We start from the raw sequence: 21,861 nt of genomic DNA, 5'->3' as shown, positions 1-21,861 counted from the left end.
TGCACCTTGTGTGGGGTTCAGTGTCCAGGGTGTTTGGCATTTTTTTAAATGCATCTGGCATATGCTCTTGTTTTTGGTCTGGGTTTTCCATGTACTTTCTGGTGTGGATTTTGGTTTTTACAGTGTTGTCCCAGTATGTTCAGCATTACTGCAGTGGTCTGTTGGGTGTCCTGTACGTTTGACTTGTTGTCTTCTGGCATGAATTCCCCACGTGCTCTTTTTTTTTGTTAAGCTTTTAGCACTTTTTAAAAAATCATTTTTGTTTCTTAGGCATTGCTGCAGTGTTGCTTTCCATTGCCATGTGTTTCAAATATGGTGGTCTTTTAAACATACAGCACACTTCAGCATGGGTTTGCCTTTTTTTTTTTTTTCTTTTTGCATCCTGCTACCACATCTTTTTTTCCCTCCCATATTTTTAACATTTTTAACGTTGAGCATGTTTGGCATTTTTTTGCCACACCTCTAGTGCATGTTTTATGTATATTTGCAGTTTCCATTTGTTGTGTCTGTTTTTTTATGTTCATCCCCATATATGTTTGTGCATGGTTTGGATGTGTTGTGCACGTTTTAGCACCCAGACAGTGTTTGGTGTGTTTTGGTGCATATCTAGTGCTTGTTTTTGCAGGTTTTCTTTGTGTGGCATTTTTTAGCAGTGTTGGGCGGTAATCTAGAGGCTCTTTTCCCAAATTTTCTGTGTGTCTCAGATTGGTATGTTTTAGCACCCAACATGTTTCACATCTGTTGGCATGCATCTATGAAGCTGAATTCTGATGCAAATTTTGTGGTTCTCTGCGCAGAGCTTGGTAAAATTCCTGATTTAAATCGTATTTCACATCAGCCAAATCGTACCCAAGTTTAATGTAATTTTATTTTTGCTTATTTATGAAGTTGGAAGTGGGGTTAAGTTTTGGTGCTATGTCAGAGCATGGGCAATAATGGTTAAATAACGCATGTAGTATTAGTTCCATTCTGAGATTATTTTATATATGATTTACAGAGTAGAGTTCTCACTGGACAAAGTATTTACAAAGCTAGTATTTGCAAAGCATAATTTAATTTCAGGTAGAAGATATGATAGCTATTCATAGGGGAGAAAAGAGAGGGGTAAAAGAGAATCAGGGTGGAAGAGAGTACAGGTGTCTAATATCTTAAATAATTTAAAATTGCTCTAAATGCAAATTAACTATTTTTACACTAGCTCTGTAAGCAAGGGAAGAATTGAGTGAAATCCCTTCTGAAAAACATCCTTCTTCTATTGTATTTAGTGAACAAAAGTGACTGCAATGTACATTGTGAGAGAAGGCAATCCACAGAAACATTCAATGCAGTTATTTATAAAAAAGCTCTTTGAAATTGAAACTAAACGAAAATAAACCCCACTACATTTAAATGAAACTGAGACACAGAAGAATACAGCAAAGTGGAGGCAATGTAAAAACAAATTTTAAAAGATCGGTACATAGCTGAAAGGAACAGAACTGTCTGACTCTCCAATTTAAGAGTTATCTTTGAATTTACAACATAAAATTTTACTGTGTATCCTTCCAGCTCAATTGTACACATGGTAACTGCCATATGATTCATTTTAATTTAAAATAAAAATCCTAGTATTTTTTTGTACTAGAGCAAAAATATAATCTTAGTAGATAACAAGGTTTTGATAAACTTGTTTTCAGTCTCATTCTGTTAGTGATGGCCTGCAAGGTCCATCTCTCTGAAGATCTTTTGTTTCCATGCTGCTCTGATGGACCATTTCAGCAGTGTTTCTTCCCTGTGGTGATGTTACAATTGTTGCAGCTTTTAGACTAGTTTCTAATTAAACTTGTGAGTAGAATTGCTGGCAGCTGGTGTTTTTTAAATTTTTTTTTTTGGATTCCTGTGCTTTAACTAATATATGCACCTATTGTTTTGCAGAGAGTGCACTTTGCAAAATGAGCGTTGTTGGTTCTGACAGTCGAACTTAGTTGTAGTAGAAGTGTTAAACCTGAAGAGCATCTCCACTTCAGCATTCAGAGTTTCAGGAGATGGTGTGGAGAACTAAGATGTATTTAAAAACAAATGTGTCATGCTGTGCTTCCGTTATTTCGTGCAACTAAAGATTTGCCACGAAGTGCATGGTTTTTTTATGCTGTTGCAGTAGAGTTGCTTGCATCAAAGCAGGAAACATGCTATGGATGGGGAAAAAGAAATCATCTGACTTTCTCTGTACTTCACTTGAACCTTTTTCACCCATTTTATAGGAAAAACCTCAGTGAATCTGATCACAGAAATCTAAAATGTGTTAACAGATCCAGCTGTTAAAATTGTGATACCTAATTCTGGGACAGGATTACTGTCCTATCCTAATATGCATCAACATAATTTTCTTCAGTACTTTCAAACAACTTCTTTGTTGTTGTTATTGTTGGACACTTTTAAGTATTTCCATATGTTGACTATACATGGCATTTTACCAAAATATGGGTAAATCTTTATGTTTTGTATCTAACAACTGCAGAAATGTACTTCAGTATAAAAATTAGTACACACCCTGCACCCCACCAAAAAAGAAACAACTTCCCCCCCCGATATTGGTGACTTGTTAGCAGTGAGTCAGAAAGATGATTTACATTACAAAGCTCACAAAAGGATGCCCTTTGTATTTGAAGACACTGAATGAAGTAACATATTTATGAATTCGGTGTTGTGTACAGTAGGAAGTCTTGTGAGAAACTAACTGAAACATGAACACAAATCTTGCTGGGTGTTTTGTTCTTCAGGTCTTCTCCACAAAATTGATGGTGCATTCTTTGCACAGAAATTTACATTTTGTTTCCATGTAAATAGAAAGTTTTGAATGGAACATCACTGGAGGAGTAACAACTGTGTTACATGCTAAAGTTGTAGTTGACACTTCTTAAAAATATCAGAAAGATGCGATCTCTAGAATGAATTTTATGTGTGTCTGAGAGATTGTAAAGATTAGCTGAAATAATGTTGATTTAGATGGAGAATGATATCCTAAAAGAAATGTTTGGAGAGTCAGCTGGCTGTGTAAGCACCTTTCAGCGTTTCCTTGAGAAGGGTGATGATGAAAGTGTTGAGCAATACAGCATTGCTTGAAAGTATGAAAAAAGGAGAAGGAGGAAGGAGTTAGGCAGCGTTGCCTGGGAATTAAACTGCCAGCAAGATGCCAGGAGGTCTGTGAACTGAACCAGTACTGAATAATGTTCTTCCTTCCCCTAAAGCCCTCTAGTTCTAGAAGCAGTTTTCCTGATAGTGTATCATCATGCTAATGGGCTGGAAAATGTGACACTGACTAATGTTTCAGTTGCTCTGTTCAAACATGTATTTTTATTTGTTTTTAGCTCAGCTTCCTAAGAAACTAAGGCTTGTGTAATTGTGCTGCCAGAAAGTCAAACCCCTTACTGATGTGGCTAATATCAGCTAAATTTGAGAGTGAAGGCGGTTGCAAATGTAATTATACTTCTGCAAAGTCTGTGGAATGGCAGCTGAGTAAGAAGAGAGCACATGCTTTGGTGCTGCTGAGGGCCAGGCAGGCTCAGCTCCTACCTGTGAGCTTTGCAGCTGCCTGGCAGTGGGTGAATGTACACTGGTCAGCCTCACAGGGCTGGTCCCCATGTGTCCTATCTGGCGCCCAGTGCAGATACTGAGAAGATGTGGATAAGGAAAGCCAGTTTTTATTTAGTTTGATGAAATGAAGCTGGGAGAGGTTCTTGAGAAACGAGGAAAAATATCTTACAGTGTTACTTTCTTGCAAAAGTTGTCTGTTTCTGGTATTGTTAAGTGTTTACTTTTTCACAGTTGATTTTCTACTGCATAGTAACAGCGTTTGTGTGATTTTTTTGTAGGTTCATTTAACTGGCCCATGCTGCTGTGCTTTGCTGAGGGAATTTGTTTTCTTACCATGATGTCCAATTTTGCATGGAATGAACCAAGAGCCCTAATGCACCCCCAGTGTTGCTCTGAAGACTTAGGAAGTTTGATGAGCAGTTTAATAGGGCCTGATTTCAATGTTGCCACTCACCGTGGTAGCGCTGCTTTTGCCTTCTTTCTGCTTGCTTGTTGCTCACTCTTTTGTACAGCTGCTCCTGTTTGTACAGCTGAAACGGCGGGGTGAGCAAGGCACGGAACCAGTCCAGCTGAAAATTAGCCCAATGATGTCTTTTCTTTTCTTTCATGGGAAAAATAAGCCCCAAAAGCTTTGTTTGTGATCTTGTGAGTATGTGTGTGTCTTTTTAGTTTTATTTTCTTTTTTCTGGTACCGCATGGGCAGGAGCTATTTACTTGAAGAATTTCTGGAAAGAATCCTGCTTTGATACTTTCTTCTGGGATTATTTTTTTGCTTGCTCTAAGTATAAATGAATTTTGCTTTTGTATGCAATGTTGCTTTTGTCCTCTTCAAAGGTTAATGCCACAGAGCTGTCACAGGTGGTTCTTATTTTTCTGGTCATGCTGTTATAGCAGTACTGTTTCTTCAACTTGTCTTCCCAGTCCTTTTTTCCCCTCTGTATAGCTGTTGCAATATCTGTTCTATTCTCCTCCAATTATTACTGTTAACCTCTGCCCTTTTCCTTTTGTAAACTTGTAACTATTTCAACAACAAAGTGATGTTGATATAAAAAGCTAAAATAAGTTGTGTGCAATTGTGAAGGATGTGAATTTAAGGTAGCAGTCCAAGGGTTTTCTCCTGAGAAGCAAATCTCTTCAGGTGAACTGAAGGGATTGTTTTTTAAGTATGTTTTTTCTAATTGGAATGTTTTGGGTGCTGGGTAGAGAAAAAGGAAGGTTCATACATTTTAGTAAATGAGCTGCTTCCCAGCTCTGTTTACCTCTTGAATCCAGAAGGAGATGAGACCCTGTCTGCATGGAGCTACTTCAGAGGAAAGCTTCAGTGCCTGGTAGCAGGGCTTCACCATCTCCCCTACACTTTGTCTTCTCCATAAATGGCACCTTGGAATTGAAGATCTGTTTGGGGGCTTTTAGTAATACTTTGTTTACTACCCGCTCATATTGTGCGTTGTTCTTGAGAATACGTGAAGATTGCTCAGCTCCTTACAGGATTTGGGCCGTAATCAAGGCTGACACTGACTGGCATATTGTCAAATTGTGCATGTATCATTTATTGTCAGATAACACTGGACATCCGTTAGTGTCTCTTGGCTAATCAAGAGTGTTGCCTCACATATTCTTACGATGAGAGGGCGAAGGATTCTTGTCGTAGCTGCCAGCTTTCATCATCCGAGTGGATTGCGGACGACGGGACTCTAGGAACAATTGAGAATAGGAAGTTTGAAGATTTGCTATGTTCTCCTGAAGCGTTGAAGTGACTTTCATAGACTCAGGGCGTTGTCTCCAGAAGGTTGCTTTTGTCTCATTTGTTTTCTTTTGTTGTAGTTATTATTGCAAAATAAATGTGTAGTTATTTCTAAAACTGTCATGACCATCTATGTGTCTGTTCCAGGGCGATTTGATGAAACGGTGATTGAAGAAAGAAGGCAATGTGCTGAAGATCTTTTGCAGTTTTCTGCCAATATACCTGCTCTCTATAACAGCAAACAGCTGGAAGAGTTTTTTAAGGTTGGTTAGTATTTGCAGAAGTATTTGCTTCTTACTGATGTGACTGAAGTGTAGTGCTGATTCTGCTTTACTTTATAAACCATGGAATGAAGTGAGCTGGTCGGATATGCTTTGAGAAGGGACTGGGAGTTCTCTGTTCACTCTGGAAATGTGGCTTTAAAAAAGCCCCATGCCACACCTCTACAAGGTGGAAAGTTTTACAGGAGCTTCAGGTGAAGGGAATTTAATTTGTTTTATTGAATGATGAGCAAAACTTGTGATGATAAATTCCAGTGGGGAAGTAATAAAAATATTATCACTGTTCCTATATTTTAAGTAGGTGTTTATAGTTTCAAGCCAAAGGAGTGAAGACTGTTTACGCTGTTTCCTTATGATCTTTTATGGACTCAGGACCCCAGCAACAAATTTGGCATGTAACTAGTCCAATGTGCTGCTTGTACAGTGTTGTGAGAACCAGTCTCCATACCAAATTTTAGGACGGTACATTGATGTGGGCTTCCTCTTTATTACAGCTGAAGCAGTTTCTTTTCAATTGTTCATTCAAACCACTTTATTTTCAGTAGCTTAGTCTAACGTTCTGCAAACTCATAAGCATAAATTTACATGTACCCGTGATAGTAACTCTCTGGAATTAAGGAAACGTTTATCTGGCTGAGATGGGACTTAAGCATATTAATGTGTTTAGTATATTTAAATGATACATATACAAAAGCAAAATTATATCAAAGCTTAAAATTCTTTGCTTGTTTTCATGAATTTATTGCAGGGTTCTTTAAAATATTTAAAACAATTCATTAAGCTTTGGTGGCAATAAATGAGTGGGAGACCAAGTTGGACTATTTTACTTTCTTGGTTTATTTGCATTTGCATTTTTTTCAGTTCTTCAGAAGTACCTCTGTGGTTTTGGGTACTTTTTCAGAGTTTTCTTTCCCTCCTTTGCTTAATAAAAGTATTAGTTTTAGCCTCCCAATGGACCTTTCTGGATTTGCAAGGAAATGAATAAAACTAGAAAACCAATGTTTTTGTAGGAGAAACTATGTCTTCCAGGGCAGTTATGCAAATGCAATAATTTAGGCCCATTTGCTAGCTGATGTGGTGTCATGTTTTCCGTAAGAGAGCCTTAGGTTTGGTCTGTCACCAGCTCAGCCCGTGTGCTTTAGCTCTGCTCAGGGGTGGTTTTGTTCCTTTTCAGATTTTTGTGCAAATAGCTGTGGAGAGAGAGACTTGGACAATGAATTCTTAGAAACATCTGAAGGGAGAGCTCTCTGGATCTATGTGTTGTGAACTCCAGAAGAATGAACTGGCTTGTGTGAAGATATGCTGGGCTCGTCCAGGACAGATTAGCAATGCCTGTTTGTAACATGGCCTTGAAAATGGTGCACTTTCTGTTAAAGTGGCATGGAAAGTGTGCACTTGAGATGTGAAGCAGAAATTTAAAAAGCACCCCAAAAATTTAGGTAGTTTCTAGGGCTATTGTTACTTCTCTTAGCTTTGGTTCCATTCAGGCTTGGAAAGGAATGTCCTCCTTGTATCTTTAAGTCTCAACTACGACTGGACTCAAGATAGTGGGTCACGAGTGAGACATTAGTCTGATGGACAGACAGTCCTGTGTGAGGGACCTGCTGAGCTTGGGAGCACCACTGAAGGGCACAGACTGTATGTCACACAAGAGATCAGGAGTACTATTGTTCTCTCCCTGTTAGACTTGGGTGTGCAGGTCTCTGTGTTTCAGAACTCTGAAGCTGCAGTAGGCTAAATATTTAGATATCTAGTCAGTCTGTGGCAACCAAGCATGGCTTAAACAAAAGTCCTTGTTTAATTTTGCCAATAGTTCAATTAAATGCATTAATTCTGAAGTAATGGAGCATTCACTGAGTAGGAAATATCATTTTGGCTTTCGTTTCTATACAATGAGAATTTCCATAGAGCACAGCAGCTGAATAATTCCTTTCCCTCTTTCTTTTCAGGGTGGAGAGGTGCATGATGGCTCTGAACTGATTGGTCCTGTTGAGCCTTTGTCTGACTCTCTGACTGACAACCTGTCTGATTGCAGCTCTGAAGGTTTGCTTCCTGTTCTCACATAACCTCATAGCATGATCTGTTTTAAAGCAGCTCATAAATGACAAGTGCCATATTTCTTCATGGGGCATTGGCCTCCAGTTTCTGTTTGCTTGGTATGGCAGAAATGCCAGAGCTGGGACTGGCAAGAGAGAAGCTGGGCTCAGCAGAGCTGTTTGCACTTCTGGAAGTTTTCTTGTAAAGGTGTACATGCTGACTTGGATACTACGTGTAGAGTAATTTTAGTGGCACTTTTAGTGGCATTGCACTTGCACTAAATAATAGCATAGCTGTAAGGAAGGGTCAGTCAGCCCAAATAAATACTATACTAGAGCTTCTTGCCTGCCTCTAGGCTGAGTCCCCTTAAGCATTTCCGTGTACCATGCAATCCTTCAGATATTTATGTATTTCTGAGTTATGCCTGGTTCTTGTAATTTCTAGGAAATTCGTGTCCGACCCCAAAGTTTTCCTTTGGAATTGTTTAGCTCTCATGTATAAATCTATATTATAAAAACACTTATTAAGCTTATTTGGGAAGGGATCTGATATTTCTGGTATAGCATTTGCTTTGATAAAACAATTCTTGCATAACAAAAAATGGTTTTGTCTTCTAACAGTGGTTGGCTATTTTTTTTTTCTTGAGGTTGTATGACTTGTCACTGGGATCTCTCATTGTCAATAACTTTGTGCTTAGTTGTACAATATATTCTATATGGGAAGCTATTTGGATTTTATTTTGTAGTACTTCCTATTATGTTAATAAACTAATGTCCCCACAATATTTTGTTCTGTGAAGAGAAAGGTGTTTAGTTGAAGAGGACAGTTATGATAAATAGCACTAACTAGTTTTAAAAGGTTTTAATGATTTCTGTGAAATATCACATTCCAGATTCTGACAATGCACTCACTTTACACTCTGCCTTATAAAATAAAGAGTGCTTCTAAAAGTGCTTAATGTGAACGTTTCTATTCATTATTCACAAGGGCCTCATTTTTAGCAGAAGAAAACCACTTCCTTTATGTCAGATAAAATACTGAAAAGAAAAAAAAATGCTGTAAAGTAGAAAAATTCTTTGATACCCTTCTGAATCGGCTGGAGGGCTTTTACGGGATACTTGGAACAACTATTAGCACAGGATTTGGAGATGCTGAATGTGACTTTTGTGGAGTTACATTTTTCTAAAAACCTATGTGTCTTCCAGCTCATATCTTCTTATGTTTGAAAGCAGATTCTGGTGGGGGGAAGCTATGGACAGAAAGAAACATCTGTCTTTAAAGCCTCTAGATGGCAGTGGCAATACTCAGCCTTGAGTCCTTTCCCTGCCTCTCCTCACGGCCTCCTGCCTGCATCTGGTTTTTCCCAGTCTGATTGTGGCAGTTAACTGTGGCTGGTTCCCTGTGTTACTTTCTGTGGGCATCCAAGGGCCTCCACGTGGGCACTGCTCCTTCAGGCTGTTGTACTGAGAAGTAGCAAATCCATCCCTTAACAGGTGCTGCTGTTTGCTTTTAAGGGTGGGTTGTGTTTTCTCACCTTTATCTGTTCAGACAAAGTTCATTTTGCAGAAGGTGTGCACATTAATGGTTGAAGATGCAAATTGATTGCAGTAGTAGAAGTGTTTTTGTATGAAAATAAGCAACTGTTATCTTGCTTATAAAAGGAGTTTGGCAATTCATGCTTTCATAGGAATCTGCTTTTCAAGAGGCCAAGTTACCCAGGCTTTCCACCAATTTTTGGAAACTGTGTTTACTTTTCAGATACCTGGTGAAATTGCACAGGGCAGAGACAAGAACAGAAATTTGTGTTCAATTTCAGCATCATTATTCTCTTCTAATATTCCTGACAGTCACTTTGTCTTCTTCTCTGAGTACATGGGATGATGTTCAGATGTCCAGCTTCCTCTTCATAAGTGTTCCTGTATCAATTACCTTACCTGATTCTTTAGAGAACTTCATCAGGAAGTTAATTTTTTTCTCATTCTCTTTTTTCCTTTCTCCTTTTGTTTTACCATGTACACATTATCTTTCCAGAAATAAGCCTGTGCATCTGAGATGCTTCTTATCCTGTAAGATGACTGGAAGCCCCGTGGCTGTTGCTGTGTGGTGCCAGCTCTGGGCTCTAAACCTGACCTAAAGAAAAGTTTATTAGCTCAGGCTCTGTGCCATGCTAGCTGTGTTCATACAACTTTTGGTCCAGCTGGCTACAAGACAAGAGTAAATGTGGTTTTGTTTGACCTGTAGGGAGGGGAACTTGAGTCTGTGTGAAGTCTGCTATGTAGATGGGCTCTAATTCATCTCTTCTGGGTGGCCAGAACACCCTTCCAAAGCTTTTCCATTCATGCTTTCTTGCTGCATTCTTTGTCCATCAATCAGATCTGCTTCTATCACCTGATACCTCTAAATGGTGTTTAATAAATGCTCAGTCCTCCACCCCCAAATTTGATACTGTTGCTCCTAAATTGAGCAGGTGAATGGCCCACTATTATTATGCTAGTTAATGTATCCTCTGTCTTCCTCCAACTTTTCTGTTGTGAGTTTCCCTTCTTTCTTGCAGGATTGGAGGCTACACAGGCAGTTTTCTTCTCTGCATGAACTTCACTTTATGTCCTTTCCACGAGAGGATCAGGAGCATTGTCTTCTGTGCACCCTGTCCCTTCCTCTCAAGTAGTCTAGTGTCATAAGTATCACTGTCCCTTGCTTTTCAGACAAAGAGTTGCTGGTAATTTGTTCTCCTTCATGTCTTTTTCCTCTCACTCATGTTAAGGAACTGCTGCCTTTTAGAAAAGCACTATTTCTACAGTGCCTTCTTACTCCTCTTCCAGAAATTGTAAACTTCTATAACTTTACAGCTGCAAAACGTAAAAGAAAGCTTGAGTTAGTTGCTTTTGAGTCAGCTTCTGCCTGCTGCCACATACTTTCTGAAAATAAGTCAGAACATGTTATGTGGAAATGTGGTTAAACTCTTCACTCTGACAACAATATAGGAGAAAACAGACGCCAGATTTTAGCTCAGAGTTTACTTTCTCTGTGCATGCAAACAGCTAAATGTCTTGACCTTGTTGCCTGTTTCATTGCCTCAGAGGGTACATGTGCCAAGGTGATAAAACAAACTGCTACTTGATATCCAGGTGGCACTGCCAAATTTGTGGCTTGCTCCATATGTCTCATGCAGGGTGCTATTCTGGAATGACGTTTTTTGAGACTGAAAGCTGGCTTTTTTTTTTTTTTTTCCCCTGGTGCGTAGCTCCCAGCTTTGAAAACTTTCCTGTGTTAAGTCTCCTTAGCCATAAATTGTCAGAGCAGAGAGACATAGAAATTATAGTCTTGCTGCTGTTGAAATTAGGTGGATTGGAGTGTGAGGCTTGAATAATCCCCCACTCAAGCAAGGATCTGTGTTTTCTTTTTAAATCCTGGAAGCAGTGAGAAATAGCAATCTTAATACCACTGTCCCAATTTTAATGGTGTGTTAACAAATGGATATCTCTGATAGCCAGTCAAAGAGCAGTTTCACATTATATACTTTTACCTGTAGGAGGGTCACGCTTTTTCATTCTGATGGCAAGGGAACTTGTAATCTGTTGTACACATGGATGTCAGAAGCATTTTTGTCATTCTTGTCCTTTTCAGTTCGAAAGGATTTAAGTGGGCTTGATGATGTGACACTTACAAGCCAGTCGGAATGTGGAGGTGAGATCTAGAAGTTGTTTCCATTACATTTGTGGAAGTTAAATCATTAAAAAATAATAACGGAGTGAATGCCTTTTGTGGATGATAATCCTTACGGAATGAAATGGTATATAGGTAAAATACCTTTGTTGCCATTTATTCCCCAATAACCATGAAAAGCTCCTGTGGTTTAGTTTACTGAAGGTCAGCTTGCAGTAAGGGTGTAGTGACTTACGGCAAATGTAAAATAAAATGTGTTAGCTCAGATTTGAGTGATGAAACAGGTGTTAAGTAATTTATTTTACCACGTGTTAGCAATGAAAGAAGATTATGTGGGTTACATGTGAGGTGAGTGCTGCATGATACATAAGCTGACAGTAACTCTGTGTTAATTCAAACTCCTAATTTACTGTTTTGAGGATGCTTAATCTTACTGATTTAGAACAGTATGTTGGGATTTCTTGAAACAGTAATTTGGCTCCTGCTGGTTGACTTTTCTAATAGCACTCACACAGAAAGGTTTAGATTTCTAATTTCCTGGAGCCCAATGGTGGAGCTGCTTTGAAAGTTTAAGTTGGATGTTAGATGTTGGTCTCTTCATTCCCAGAACTGAAATGAAGACCAGGGTTGTTCTGCAGAGTTTGCAGTTAATTTTTACAAATATGTTTTTATAGGTGCTAAAATTTTTTAAAGACGGCATTGCAATCAGGGAGTTTCTGAGGGCATTCTGAGGAAACTGTGTAAGTGAAAAGAGCTAAATCTTTGAATGGGATAAAGAATTTTGAAGGCTTCTCGAGTTATGGGTGTCTTTCTGACTTTCAGGCTTCTCCAGTGACAGCGACCTGATCTCTCTGACAGTTGATGTAGATTCTCTTGCCGAGTTAGATGATGGAATGGCATCCAACCAAAGTTCTCCCAGCAGAGCTGTTGGCCTTTGTGTTACTTCTGAACCCCCAGTACAAAGCACACTGGCACCTGAGCAGGAGTGGAGCAAACCCGAAGGAGAAAAGGAAAGCCATGGTTTGTTTACTGGAAGCTTAAAACCCAAGCCAGGCAAACAAGATTACTTGGAGAAAGCAGGCGAGTTAATAAAACTGGCTTTGAAGAAGGAGGAGGAGGAAGATTATGAAGCTGCCTTAAGCTTTTATCGAAAGGGGGTTGATCTGCTTCTGGAAGGTGTTCAAGGTATGGATCTTCCCGTTATGTTTGTCTTTTCTTTGGTTATGTGTGTTTGTTTATGACATTTCCATGGTTAACATCAGCTTACTGCGTTGCAAAGAAGTGATATGAAATGCAGAATACATTTGGCTTTTAAGTAGCTGTGTGCATATGAGAGAGAGAGAAATCTTTCTAAGACTGAATGATAATTTAGGGTCTCATCTTCCAAGTGCCCAGTATCTCCTCTGTTAAAATTGCAGCACAACCTTCAACTTGCAGGTAAGTAGCAAAGTGCTCCACTTTCGCTTCTTTCCTTTTTATTGCCTAGCCATTAATTAATATGTGGCACTTGCAGCACTGTTGAAACATTATTTAATTTACATGGTTAAGTGAGGATTCATTATCCCCATTTTACGCATGGGGAGAGGCAGACTCAGGTTAACTTCCCAATCACAGCAGGATTAGAACTGCTCTTGTCTTGCAGCCTCTTGCTTCTTCCACGAAACTATTCTTTTCTAACTAAAGGATGCACAGAAACTTACATGCTTGCATTGTTAGAGGAGCACAGGGTTTTTTTTCTTTTTCAAAATACTTCAGTCTATCAATATATTAAAACCAGCAAAAGCTGTTTTTAGTGGACTGGATACAACTACATGCAAATTTCTGCCTCCTTGCACCTTTTCAGTAAGGGAGAAAAATTTTTCCCTTCTCTAGTTCTTGAGAATCTCGAGTGATAACCTCATGTATTTGCATTTTATCCAACAGTGGCTTAAAACTATAAAGTACAGGGAAAGATTTGTTCTTTCCTGGAGTGAATTCAGGGTCTGTGTATTGTGCTTCTGTCCCCCACAGACCAAATGAGTGATTAGAATTGTGCCTTTGTTTGGCAGTGTGCAGCACAGGTGCATTCTGCTGCTCCAGATCTGGACTTAGACATGAATGTACCAAACACACACAAGCAGAAGCCTTTGCTGCATCCCAGTGGGATGCACAGCAGTGGTCCAGACCTTCTGAACAGTTCTAGCAATGGAAGTTACCTACTGAGCTGACTTAATGGGGCCTGGCAAAAAATAATGGGTAGGTTACTAATGAGAGCTAGAGGTGTGGGCCAAGATATGTGCATAGCCTTCGCTTAAAATGTCTTACACTTTCTGGCCAAAGTAAATCCACATCTTTTCAAGTCTCGGTGATGTCAGTAGGCTTGCTGCTTTGCTGCTTGTTGTGGCTTTTCAATAGCATCCTAACCTTTCCTTGCCTGTGTTGTCAAAATGTTTTTCATTCTTAGTGTTGAATATGCTGGCAGTCCTTCTGTTGGAGAGCCCAGCTATTCTTTCTTTGCTAGTACACTTTTTCACAGACCTGTGGACCATTCACCTGTGATCTTCTGAAGGATATCCTGTTTTTTCATAAACACTTCTGTGTGCCAGCCATGATGCAAGGCTGCCATGATGCTGTTTTGAACTGACAGTTCAAACTTCAAAAGCTTTCTTTATTTAACAGTTTCAAACTGTTAGGGCATGAAAACAAGTCAGTCTATTGCACATCAGTTTTGCTGTGGTAATTATTGTGTATACTTGAGTTGTGGCAGTGGTTAAACATGTTGGCTTTGAATTCATGGTAATCCTTAGGGTAATATGTTTGCTTTAAAGTTGTGAAAGACTTTTATTGCATGTAGGTGACTTGCTCAACTCATGCATATGAACTTGTTAAACCAGAGTGGGTTGAACTTCTTATTACTTATATTTGCTAGAATTTCCTCCAATGGTTTTTTTCTTTTTTGCTGTTGACTAGCCACTCTTCCAGCTGTTAATCCTTTCCTCTCACCCAGTTATCCCTGCTTTTCAGGCTAGGAAGAAATTCAAGGAATCTTAGAAAAGTGTGATATTCTGCCTGGTTTTCTTGATGCCAGTCAGTACAGTGGGAATCACTAATAAATTTTTAGTGATGGTACTTATGTGGTGTGTGTCAGTGTTCCTGATGGATGAAGAAACATGTAACCAGCACTGGCACCTTTTTCTTTGCAGTCCCTGACATTGCATATGTATAGCACACAAGAGGGAGTAATGGGAATGAGTTGCATTTTAAGTGACTTCTTATCCCTTGGGAACATAACTGTACACAGGGGGGTTCCTAGCAGTCAGTCTTTTTTCATTTCTCTGTGTTACCCTGCATGGCTGTGAAGGAATGTTCGTCCTCTGCTGGGCGTTCACACTAGATTTGGGTAGATCCAGCTCATTTTGTGTCCCGTTCTCCTTGAAGCTGCTGCAAACTGGCAGGGAGACACTGATGCCCTCTTTATGGTGACAGGGCTGGTCCAAATGCCTTCCTAAAAATACATGCTTTCTCATGATTTATGAGTACAGTGAAAAAAACCAAAAAAAACCCAACAAAACTTTTTAATGTAGCTACTTTGTGAAGGTAGTATGTTTAGCATTGATATGTGAACATTCAAGGTATGTTGCAGTAAAAAACCACAAACCTTCAACCTAATCACTCCAGTTATTTAAACACCCCTGGTTATGTATTTCTCACGGATCATAACATACTCCTTTTAAAGATAAGGATGGTGCAATTATTACAAAGTGCTTCTGGTCTTCTGCCACTGATTATTTTGCACCTATTTTGTCTGAAAAAGATTTTGTGCCATCTGAGAGTGAAACACGGTGTTCATCGACACTTAGACACGTGTGCAGTGCCATCGTCTCGGTGCACAGCCCCCGCCGAACGTGGCCTCTGGAATGGGCCGCCGGTGGCTTTTTCCCTGGAGAGCAGCAGTACGGTAATACAGGCTTTGGCCACGAGGTGGCGGCAAGGAAACAGAAATTGCCGCCCCAGACTTGGAATCGGGCGGTGATAGCAGCGCGCGGAGCCGGGGGAAGGAATGCCACCCATCCTCTGTGCTTCGGACGTGAGCTTTGAGACAGTCCGCTGCCTCAGCTGGAATGCCTCTGTGAGCTGCTTAGGGGCGTCTGAAGCGTGGGGCTGTGTCCGCTACCAGTCACTCCCTTTGGCTCAGCGCAAGCTCTGCTGCTCAAGGCTGCCTCGTCAAAACCGCGTACGAGCAAGTTCAGTGCTGCGAGTTTATAGACCTGTGCTGGTTAGTTTGGAGTAGGTGGCTTCCCTAAAGGCAGTTGAGCACACTTGAGCTTGTTATATTCTGATGGCTTTCCAGCTCTCCCAGCTTCTGGCACTAGTGCTGGGCGAGGCAGGTGTCATATGTTTGAGGAATGGCCATCTTGACTTTGTTTTCAACTGTGTGCACATGCTCTCAGATGTACAGTGGTGTTAATTATTCTGGGCAAGGTGCATATGTATTTTCTTTTGCTAGTCTCTTGCAGAATTTAGTACTGAATCCTTTCATGTCCCATTCATAGTCCTGCCAAGGGACTCAGTTTGTGTCCCTTGGGGAATGACTGCTGCCTGCGTGCTCAGAGACTGGTGTATGCCTTGGGCTCTGGGCATCTGCTTGTTATACATGTTTGGCCTACTTCTGCTCCATACATGTGTTTAACATTAAGCACTTGCTAGTGGGAAGAAGAATGAAATCGTGGACTGGCAGTACAGCCCTTGAACTGCACCTCTTGTGCCTTCCTGTTTCATTTATACCAGAGCTGCCTTGCTTGCAGTGACAGGGAGTAGCTGCCATAATTTCCTTTTTCTTCTAAATATGTACCAATTCTGCTTCTCCTCTTGTCTTTTCTTGGCATTGCTGCTTGCAGGGTTTTGAAGCTTTTGGAAGACAGGTCTGTAAAGATTGTGTAGGATGGTTCAGCAGTTCTCTAGGAGCTGAAACCTTCTAGAATTCAAGCTTTTCTGCCTTTTTAAGCATACTGAGTATGCTAACTGATAGAAACTTTGGCTCACAATTATAGCTGTTCCTTTGTTTTGTTAGCATGTCAGAGCACTTTGAGGTCAGTGCATTGCTTCAGGCCTAGTGATGGAAAAAATGCATTAATCAATAGCAAGCCACCAACTTCTAGCTGGAAGTTAACTCTGTTTTATGCAAAGTAGTGCATTGCCTGACTTTGTTATAGGGCATAGTTTATGTTAGGAGCAAGCAGATCATGAGACTGAAATTATGGAGGGTTTTTTGTAATAAAGAAGGGAGTCCTGTTTGTATAAACTGCTCCTCTTTTTACAACTCCAGCCATTCTTTAGTTATTTCCATTATGGGTCTGGGCAGTTTGAGGTGTGTGATAAACAGAGTTAACACTGTTGCATATTGCTGGGTCTCAATAATTTCAGGCATGTGAAGAACAAGAATGCTGCACAACATGGCCAGTGTAATTCATGTAAAAAAGTACAGGATCTCTTCCATGTGGTTTAGAAACCAAATGTGTTCATTGCTGGTCTGCCCATGTTCCATGTAAACATCTGAAGGGAGATGATCCATTTACTCTGTCGGAGTTTTGGGATGTTTATTTTCACATGTGTAGCAGCTGTGGCTGGGCAGAATAAATATTGATTTAGTTTAGGCAACATGAACCTTGTTGCATGAAGTATGTGATGCCTCTGGAGTGTCAGCAGCCACAAGCTGTTTTCCAGGTATCTCTGTTTTGTGTTAGGGATCTACAAGTTCTGAATAAGCTGCTGGTGTCTTTGAAAGCTGCCTGTGAATGTCAGTTTTGCACTGCTCCATGCTATTTTAATGTTTATCCAGTAAACAGAGCTGGAACAAAAATTACACAAATTACTGGAACCTTGCTAAAATGACTTTGACTTTTAACCCAAAAATGCATATACAATGAAATGCTAGGAATACTTTGGACAACTAGATGATATTTTTGGATATACTGAAAACAAACCAACTTGTGTCTAATTACTGGGATTATGATGGGCTATGATTTGAACTTGTGTTGGAGCCAGGGATGCAAACAGGAGCATGCTTGACAGAATGCCAAGAAGACAGTACTTTATGAAAAGGGAAACAGCCATGGCGTTCCACCAGCGCATTTCTGGCTTCCTTTGCTTGTTTGTTGAATGGCACTTATGAAGACAACTTCTGTTTCCACACAGTAGCTATTTTAAATTCCTTTCACTTGTTAAGTTCTCTGATTAGTGTTCCTCAATGATGTTAACAGTTTCTGAGCTATCCAGAAGATGTCTGGTTGTGGCAATGTCCTTAAGGAAACAACAGACCTGTTTTCTGAGAAGATGAATTGGGGTGTGAGCTGATGGCTGTAGGGAAACCCTGAGAGTTGTGCTGCACTCCACAGGGAAAGGTTGGTGATGGGGTGACTGACAGAACTGTAGTTCTCCCCACCCTGATTTTAGGCTTCTGTGTTCCTATGGTGTATCATCACACAGCCTGTTTGCTGTTGTAGTTTTATACTTCCACTGAGGCTGGAACCAGTCAAGGCAAAAACTTCCTGCCCTGGTTCCTACCAAAGGAGCTGAAAACCATTTCTCTTTCCTGCTACTGGACTGCGAGAATGCTGTTGGACTGTTTGGGCCGAGCTTTATGAACAATGATACAAAGTGCTGCCTCTCTCCTAGTGCTTCATACAACCTTGAAATCACAGCTGCTGCTTCAGAAGAAAAGTTTGTGAGAGGACTCATCTGTTGATAAGTGGCTGGATTAAGAATGGATGTTGGAAATACTTTGTTTGGTTAAAAAAAAAAGTCATATCTCTCTGTGCTGCCAGTGATGCTGAAACACATGCTAGTATGGACTATGAGCTGCTCATAAGTGGAATGTGTTGTCTTCCCAGGCCCATCACAGACCATACAGAGCTTCAGAGCAGATTAGTGCTGTAGGATCCATCACTGTGCAGTAGGTGCTGGATGGACCACCCTGAGTGATGTCATTCCCTGTGTGGAAGTGCTGGGTTTAGACACCTCGTTGTGGCAAAGCAGTAAAATACAGTGTGTGCCAGTAGAGTATGGTTAATGTATGTTGTTAATGCCAGAAGCTGGTTACTGTATAAATACAGCCAGACTCAGCTATGTCAAGGGACACTCAAGGCAAAGTTCCATTTAAACTGCAAGACCTCTCTGCACCAGGAGGTTGATAAAGGTCTGAGGTGTACATGCTGCACAGCTTACAGCCTTGCAATACATGTGAAAGTGAACTGTAGCAATACCTGCAAACCAGCATGTAGGGTGTCATGCAGAGATGACTCTGAATGTGGTTACTTAGCATGTGGCTGTTAAAGAATTAATAAATATGTGACCAGGTGAGCCCTAGAAATCTCTTTTTTCTTCCCTCTTGGGACACAGCTAGCTGTATTGACTTGGTGTTCTGACCTTTCCAAGATTTGAGTCTTTCCTTGTACCAGTTCCTTGCCAGGTTGCTGCCTGTGCCTGGCCTCTTTGACAGACACCTCTTCCTGCCTGCACTGCCTTTTATCTCAGCTGTTGTTAGCCACAACACTTAGCTGCAAAGTGCAGGAATCTCTTTTTGACTGTAGCTGTGTGGGGTTTCTGCCTCCCATCAGAAGACCCAGTAGGGCTGCCACACTTCTTGCAGCATGCAGGGTAGACAGGGCAGACTGATCCAGGTTACAGTGCCGCTCCTGTCCGCAGGTGAGAAATTTGAAGTCTCTGGCTGCAGAATTCAATGCCTCAGGCACTGTAGGTGAATTGAGGCAAATTACTAGCTGGAATAGAAAAATTGCATAGATAGGTTTAAGGGCATGATGCTGCATGATAATCAGTGCTCTGATTCTCTCCCAAACAGTTCTTGCATATACAGCTTCTCTCTTTTCACATCCAATTTTTCTCTTTTCCTGTCCTCTTTGCCTCTTAACTCTTCCAGTATCTTAAAATAGCCTCTCTAGCTTCAGAGCTGTGTAGAAGGACTAGTATAAGTTTGATCTCTACAAGGCCTGCCGCTGGCTCTTCTGTTTTAGAGATTTTTGTGATTGCTCGGGGAAAAATACCATTTCCCATAGTAGTATATAAAAGTACATATGAATTGCATTTAATACATAAATATGAGTAGTATTAGACTGTCACGATTTATGAATCTCATAATTGGGTTTTTTTTATCTGCCTTTTTCTTTTTTTTCCCCTGCAGTACTTTACTTCAAACTGTTCTTACTTGAAGGGGTAGCTGTCTGTGTGCCTGGGTTCCCTCTGCTCTGAAGCAAGGGATGTTGGTGCATGCTAATTCTAATTTGAACTTGTCCTTTTAGTTAAAAACGAGGAGTACAGAGAACTTGGAAATTTCCTCTCTGCTGTGGTGGTGGCCTGTGTAACTCCTTTACTTGCTCTGACTGTCAGTGCTGTTCCCCTGTTCCCATGGTGCTTGTGTTGGAGGACCTCCTGCCGCTGTCACCATTTTGTTTCCTCCTCTGGGCTAGAATTTCGCTTCTTGTCCTTCTGTCTTGAAACACTCACAGGGTTTATTCCCTTCTTAAGTAGTTCAACAGAAGAATGTTCAAGAGTATTTGTCACATTAAGTCGTATTTTGGTGAAATACCTTACAGTTAAGACTGCAAGTTTTAGCAGATAGATGGGAAGTTAAGCTTTTCCTCCCTGAAATGCTGGGTGCTGTCCATTTTATTTTTTTTCCAGGTAGTCACACATGCACATGAAAAGCTACCACCACCTTGTGGATTTAACATGAGAGTTTCTCTAGAAGCAGATGTTTGTTGGTTAGCATTTCTGGCAAGTTACGTTTCTTATCTTCAGTGTTACCAACTCCTGCTTTACTGGTCACTCAAACACGTTTCACCCACACCGTTCTTCTGTGTAATCTTAACTTTGGCAAATATGCCAACTTTTTTTTTTTTCCCCAGAGAGATGTTTACCTAGACATTTACATGACTGGTGTGTGACCAAAGGTTTTCTACAGGATGCAGAACTGGCAACGTCATAGGAAATGTAGATCTGTAACGGTCTCAGGCAACCTGCGGTGAAGATGATGTATGTGACATATGGATATAATAGTTATCAGCACACTGGAAAGTGGGAAGAAGAATTTGTAGGTGTTCATTCACTGTCACAAATTTGTGCTTTAATATGAAAGGTTTAACTTCTAAGTGGCTTTTCTTCTTGGTTGGTAGAGTACAGTACCGTCCTAAATCTTCAGAAAAGCCAGAAAGAATGGTTCTGATAAATGTGTTGCATCTTAATAAATTTTGACTCTCTGAAAATGTTAAGAAAAAAGAGGAAAAAAGATCACTTCAAGCTGTTTTATCATAATGGGCTTAACCTTTGTCTTATTTTTTAATATTTACAGTTTTTTTCAGCTGCAGAATTTGATCAGCACCTCAAAGGAACTCACCATTAATATAATGTGTAGCATACTGGAGCTGATGAGGTAGTGGGCTTATTTCACAATTCCAAACCCCCACCTGCTGCTAAAATCTATAGCTCTTTCCTTGATGCTGCAGTATCCGTCTACCCCAGCACCTGCCACATTTCACTTAAGTAATTGTTTGAAAATTAAAGGTTACCCACCCTCCTGTGAAAGTTGGTGAAGACTCGTTCCAAAATCAGCAGCTTTTCCCCTTCCTGAAATAAATTTGGGGGTTATAAAACTGTGTCCAAAGTCATCACAAACCTGTGCTGGCTTATGAGTCGCATTGTCACTTTCGGTGTGCCTGAGCTTTTGTTTGGCTAATATGGACAAAGGAGTCTGCTTCACATGATGTAAGAAGTGTTTGCCCTAAGAAGAACAGAGGTCCTCTTGAACCAATTAGGCAAAAATAACAGCTGGGCTACCCACTAATAAGGAAGGTGCTGCTAAACCTCTTTTCATTGTGAGAAGAAATAAATCTTTTAAGGCTTACTCCCTTGCATTTTTATAGAGAGCAATTCTTTGAAAAATTCAGCAATCCAGCTGGGTGATATGTGCAGGAAGACTGTGAAGAAGATAAAGAAACTTTTAAAAATAAAAAATGGTATTATAGCTGTTAGATTTGGCAATTATAAATGTTTCATTGAAGATTTCAGTATTTAGAGAAAGTTTTACTGTTTAAATTGTTAAGAACATGGAGTTTGGGGCTAGCACAACAGGCAGTCTTGCAAAGTTCCTTGTACTTGTTCTGCAAGAGGACATTCCTTCCTGGAGCAAATCTCTTCTGATATCTTCTTTAAAGGAAGGCAGCCCACATATATTTTTAGTAAGTCTGAGAGAAAAGCAGGAAGAGGAGGTCACAGAGGATTGGGACAGGTAATGCTCACTTTATGGCCTTACTTTTTCTGTGAAAATATCCCCATCCTGGCTGAGCACCTACTTAGGTAGGGAGTGTACCTATGTTGCCCTGGCAGATTATCCCTTCCTGAGGAAGACCTCTTAGCACCTTAAGGGGGATGATTTGGAACTGCTCACGCACAAAGAAAGGAAGGAATATCTAGAATTCCAGGGTGGGTGCTACATATCGTGATTTACTGATTATTGAAAATTTTTTTGTATATGTTCGTGGCAAGCTATCTTTATCATCCAGAGAGGAA

At 40.3% G+C, this 21,861-nt stretch overlaps 1 protein-coding gene across 5 annotated transcripts in view; it reads left to right on the top strand.

The window, feature by feature from the left end:
- Positions 1–21,861, top strand: part of RPS6KC1 (ribosomal protein S6 kinase C1) — an 86,596-nt gene that overhangs the window by 11,618 nt on the left and 53,117 nt on the right. For all 5 annotated transcript variants that reach the window (XM_042051488.1, XM_042051487.1, XM_042051490.1 and 2 more), the window contains 4 exons: positions 5,465–5,580; positions 7,548–7,641; positions 11,263–11,322; positions 12,124–12,486. In XM_042051488.1, coding sequence (XP_041907422.1) covers positions 5,465–5,580; positions 7,548–7,641; positions 11,263–11,322; positions 12,124–12,486 — 633 coding nt within the window. The remainder of the gene's footprint in view (positions 1–5,464; positions 5,581–7,547; positions 7,642–11,262; positions 11,323–12,123; positions 12,487–21,861) is intronic.

This window comes from Corvus kubaryi, unplaced genomic scaffold (genome assembly GCF_017639235.1).
Source record: "Corvus kubaryi isolate FWS band 111438036 unplaced genomic scaffold, C.kubaryi_AGA036_p1.0 76, whole genome shotgun sequence".
NCBI classification, from domain to species: domain Eukaryota; kingdom Metazoa; phylum Chordata; class Aves; order Passeriformes; family Corvidae; genus Corvus; species Corvus kubaryi.
The sequence above is the reverse complement of the archived record's forward strand: the minus strand, read 5'-3'. Positions and strand labels throughout refer to the sequence as shown.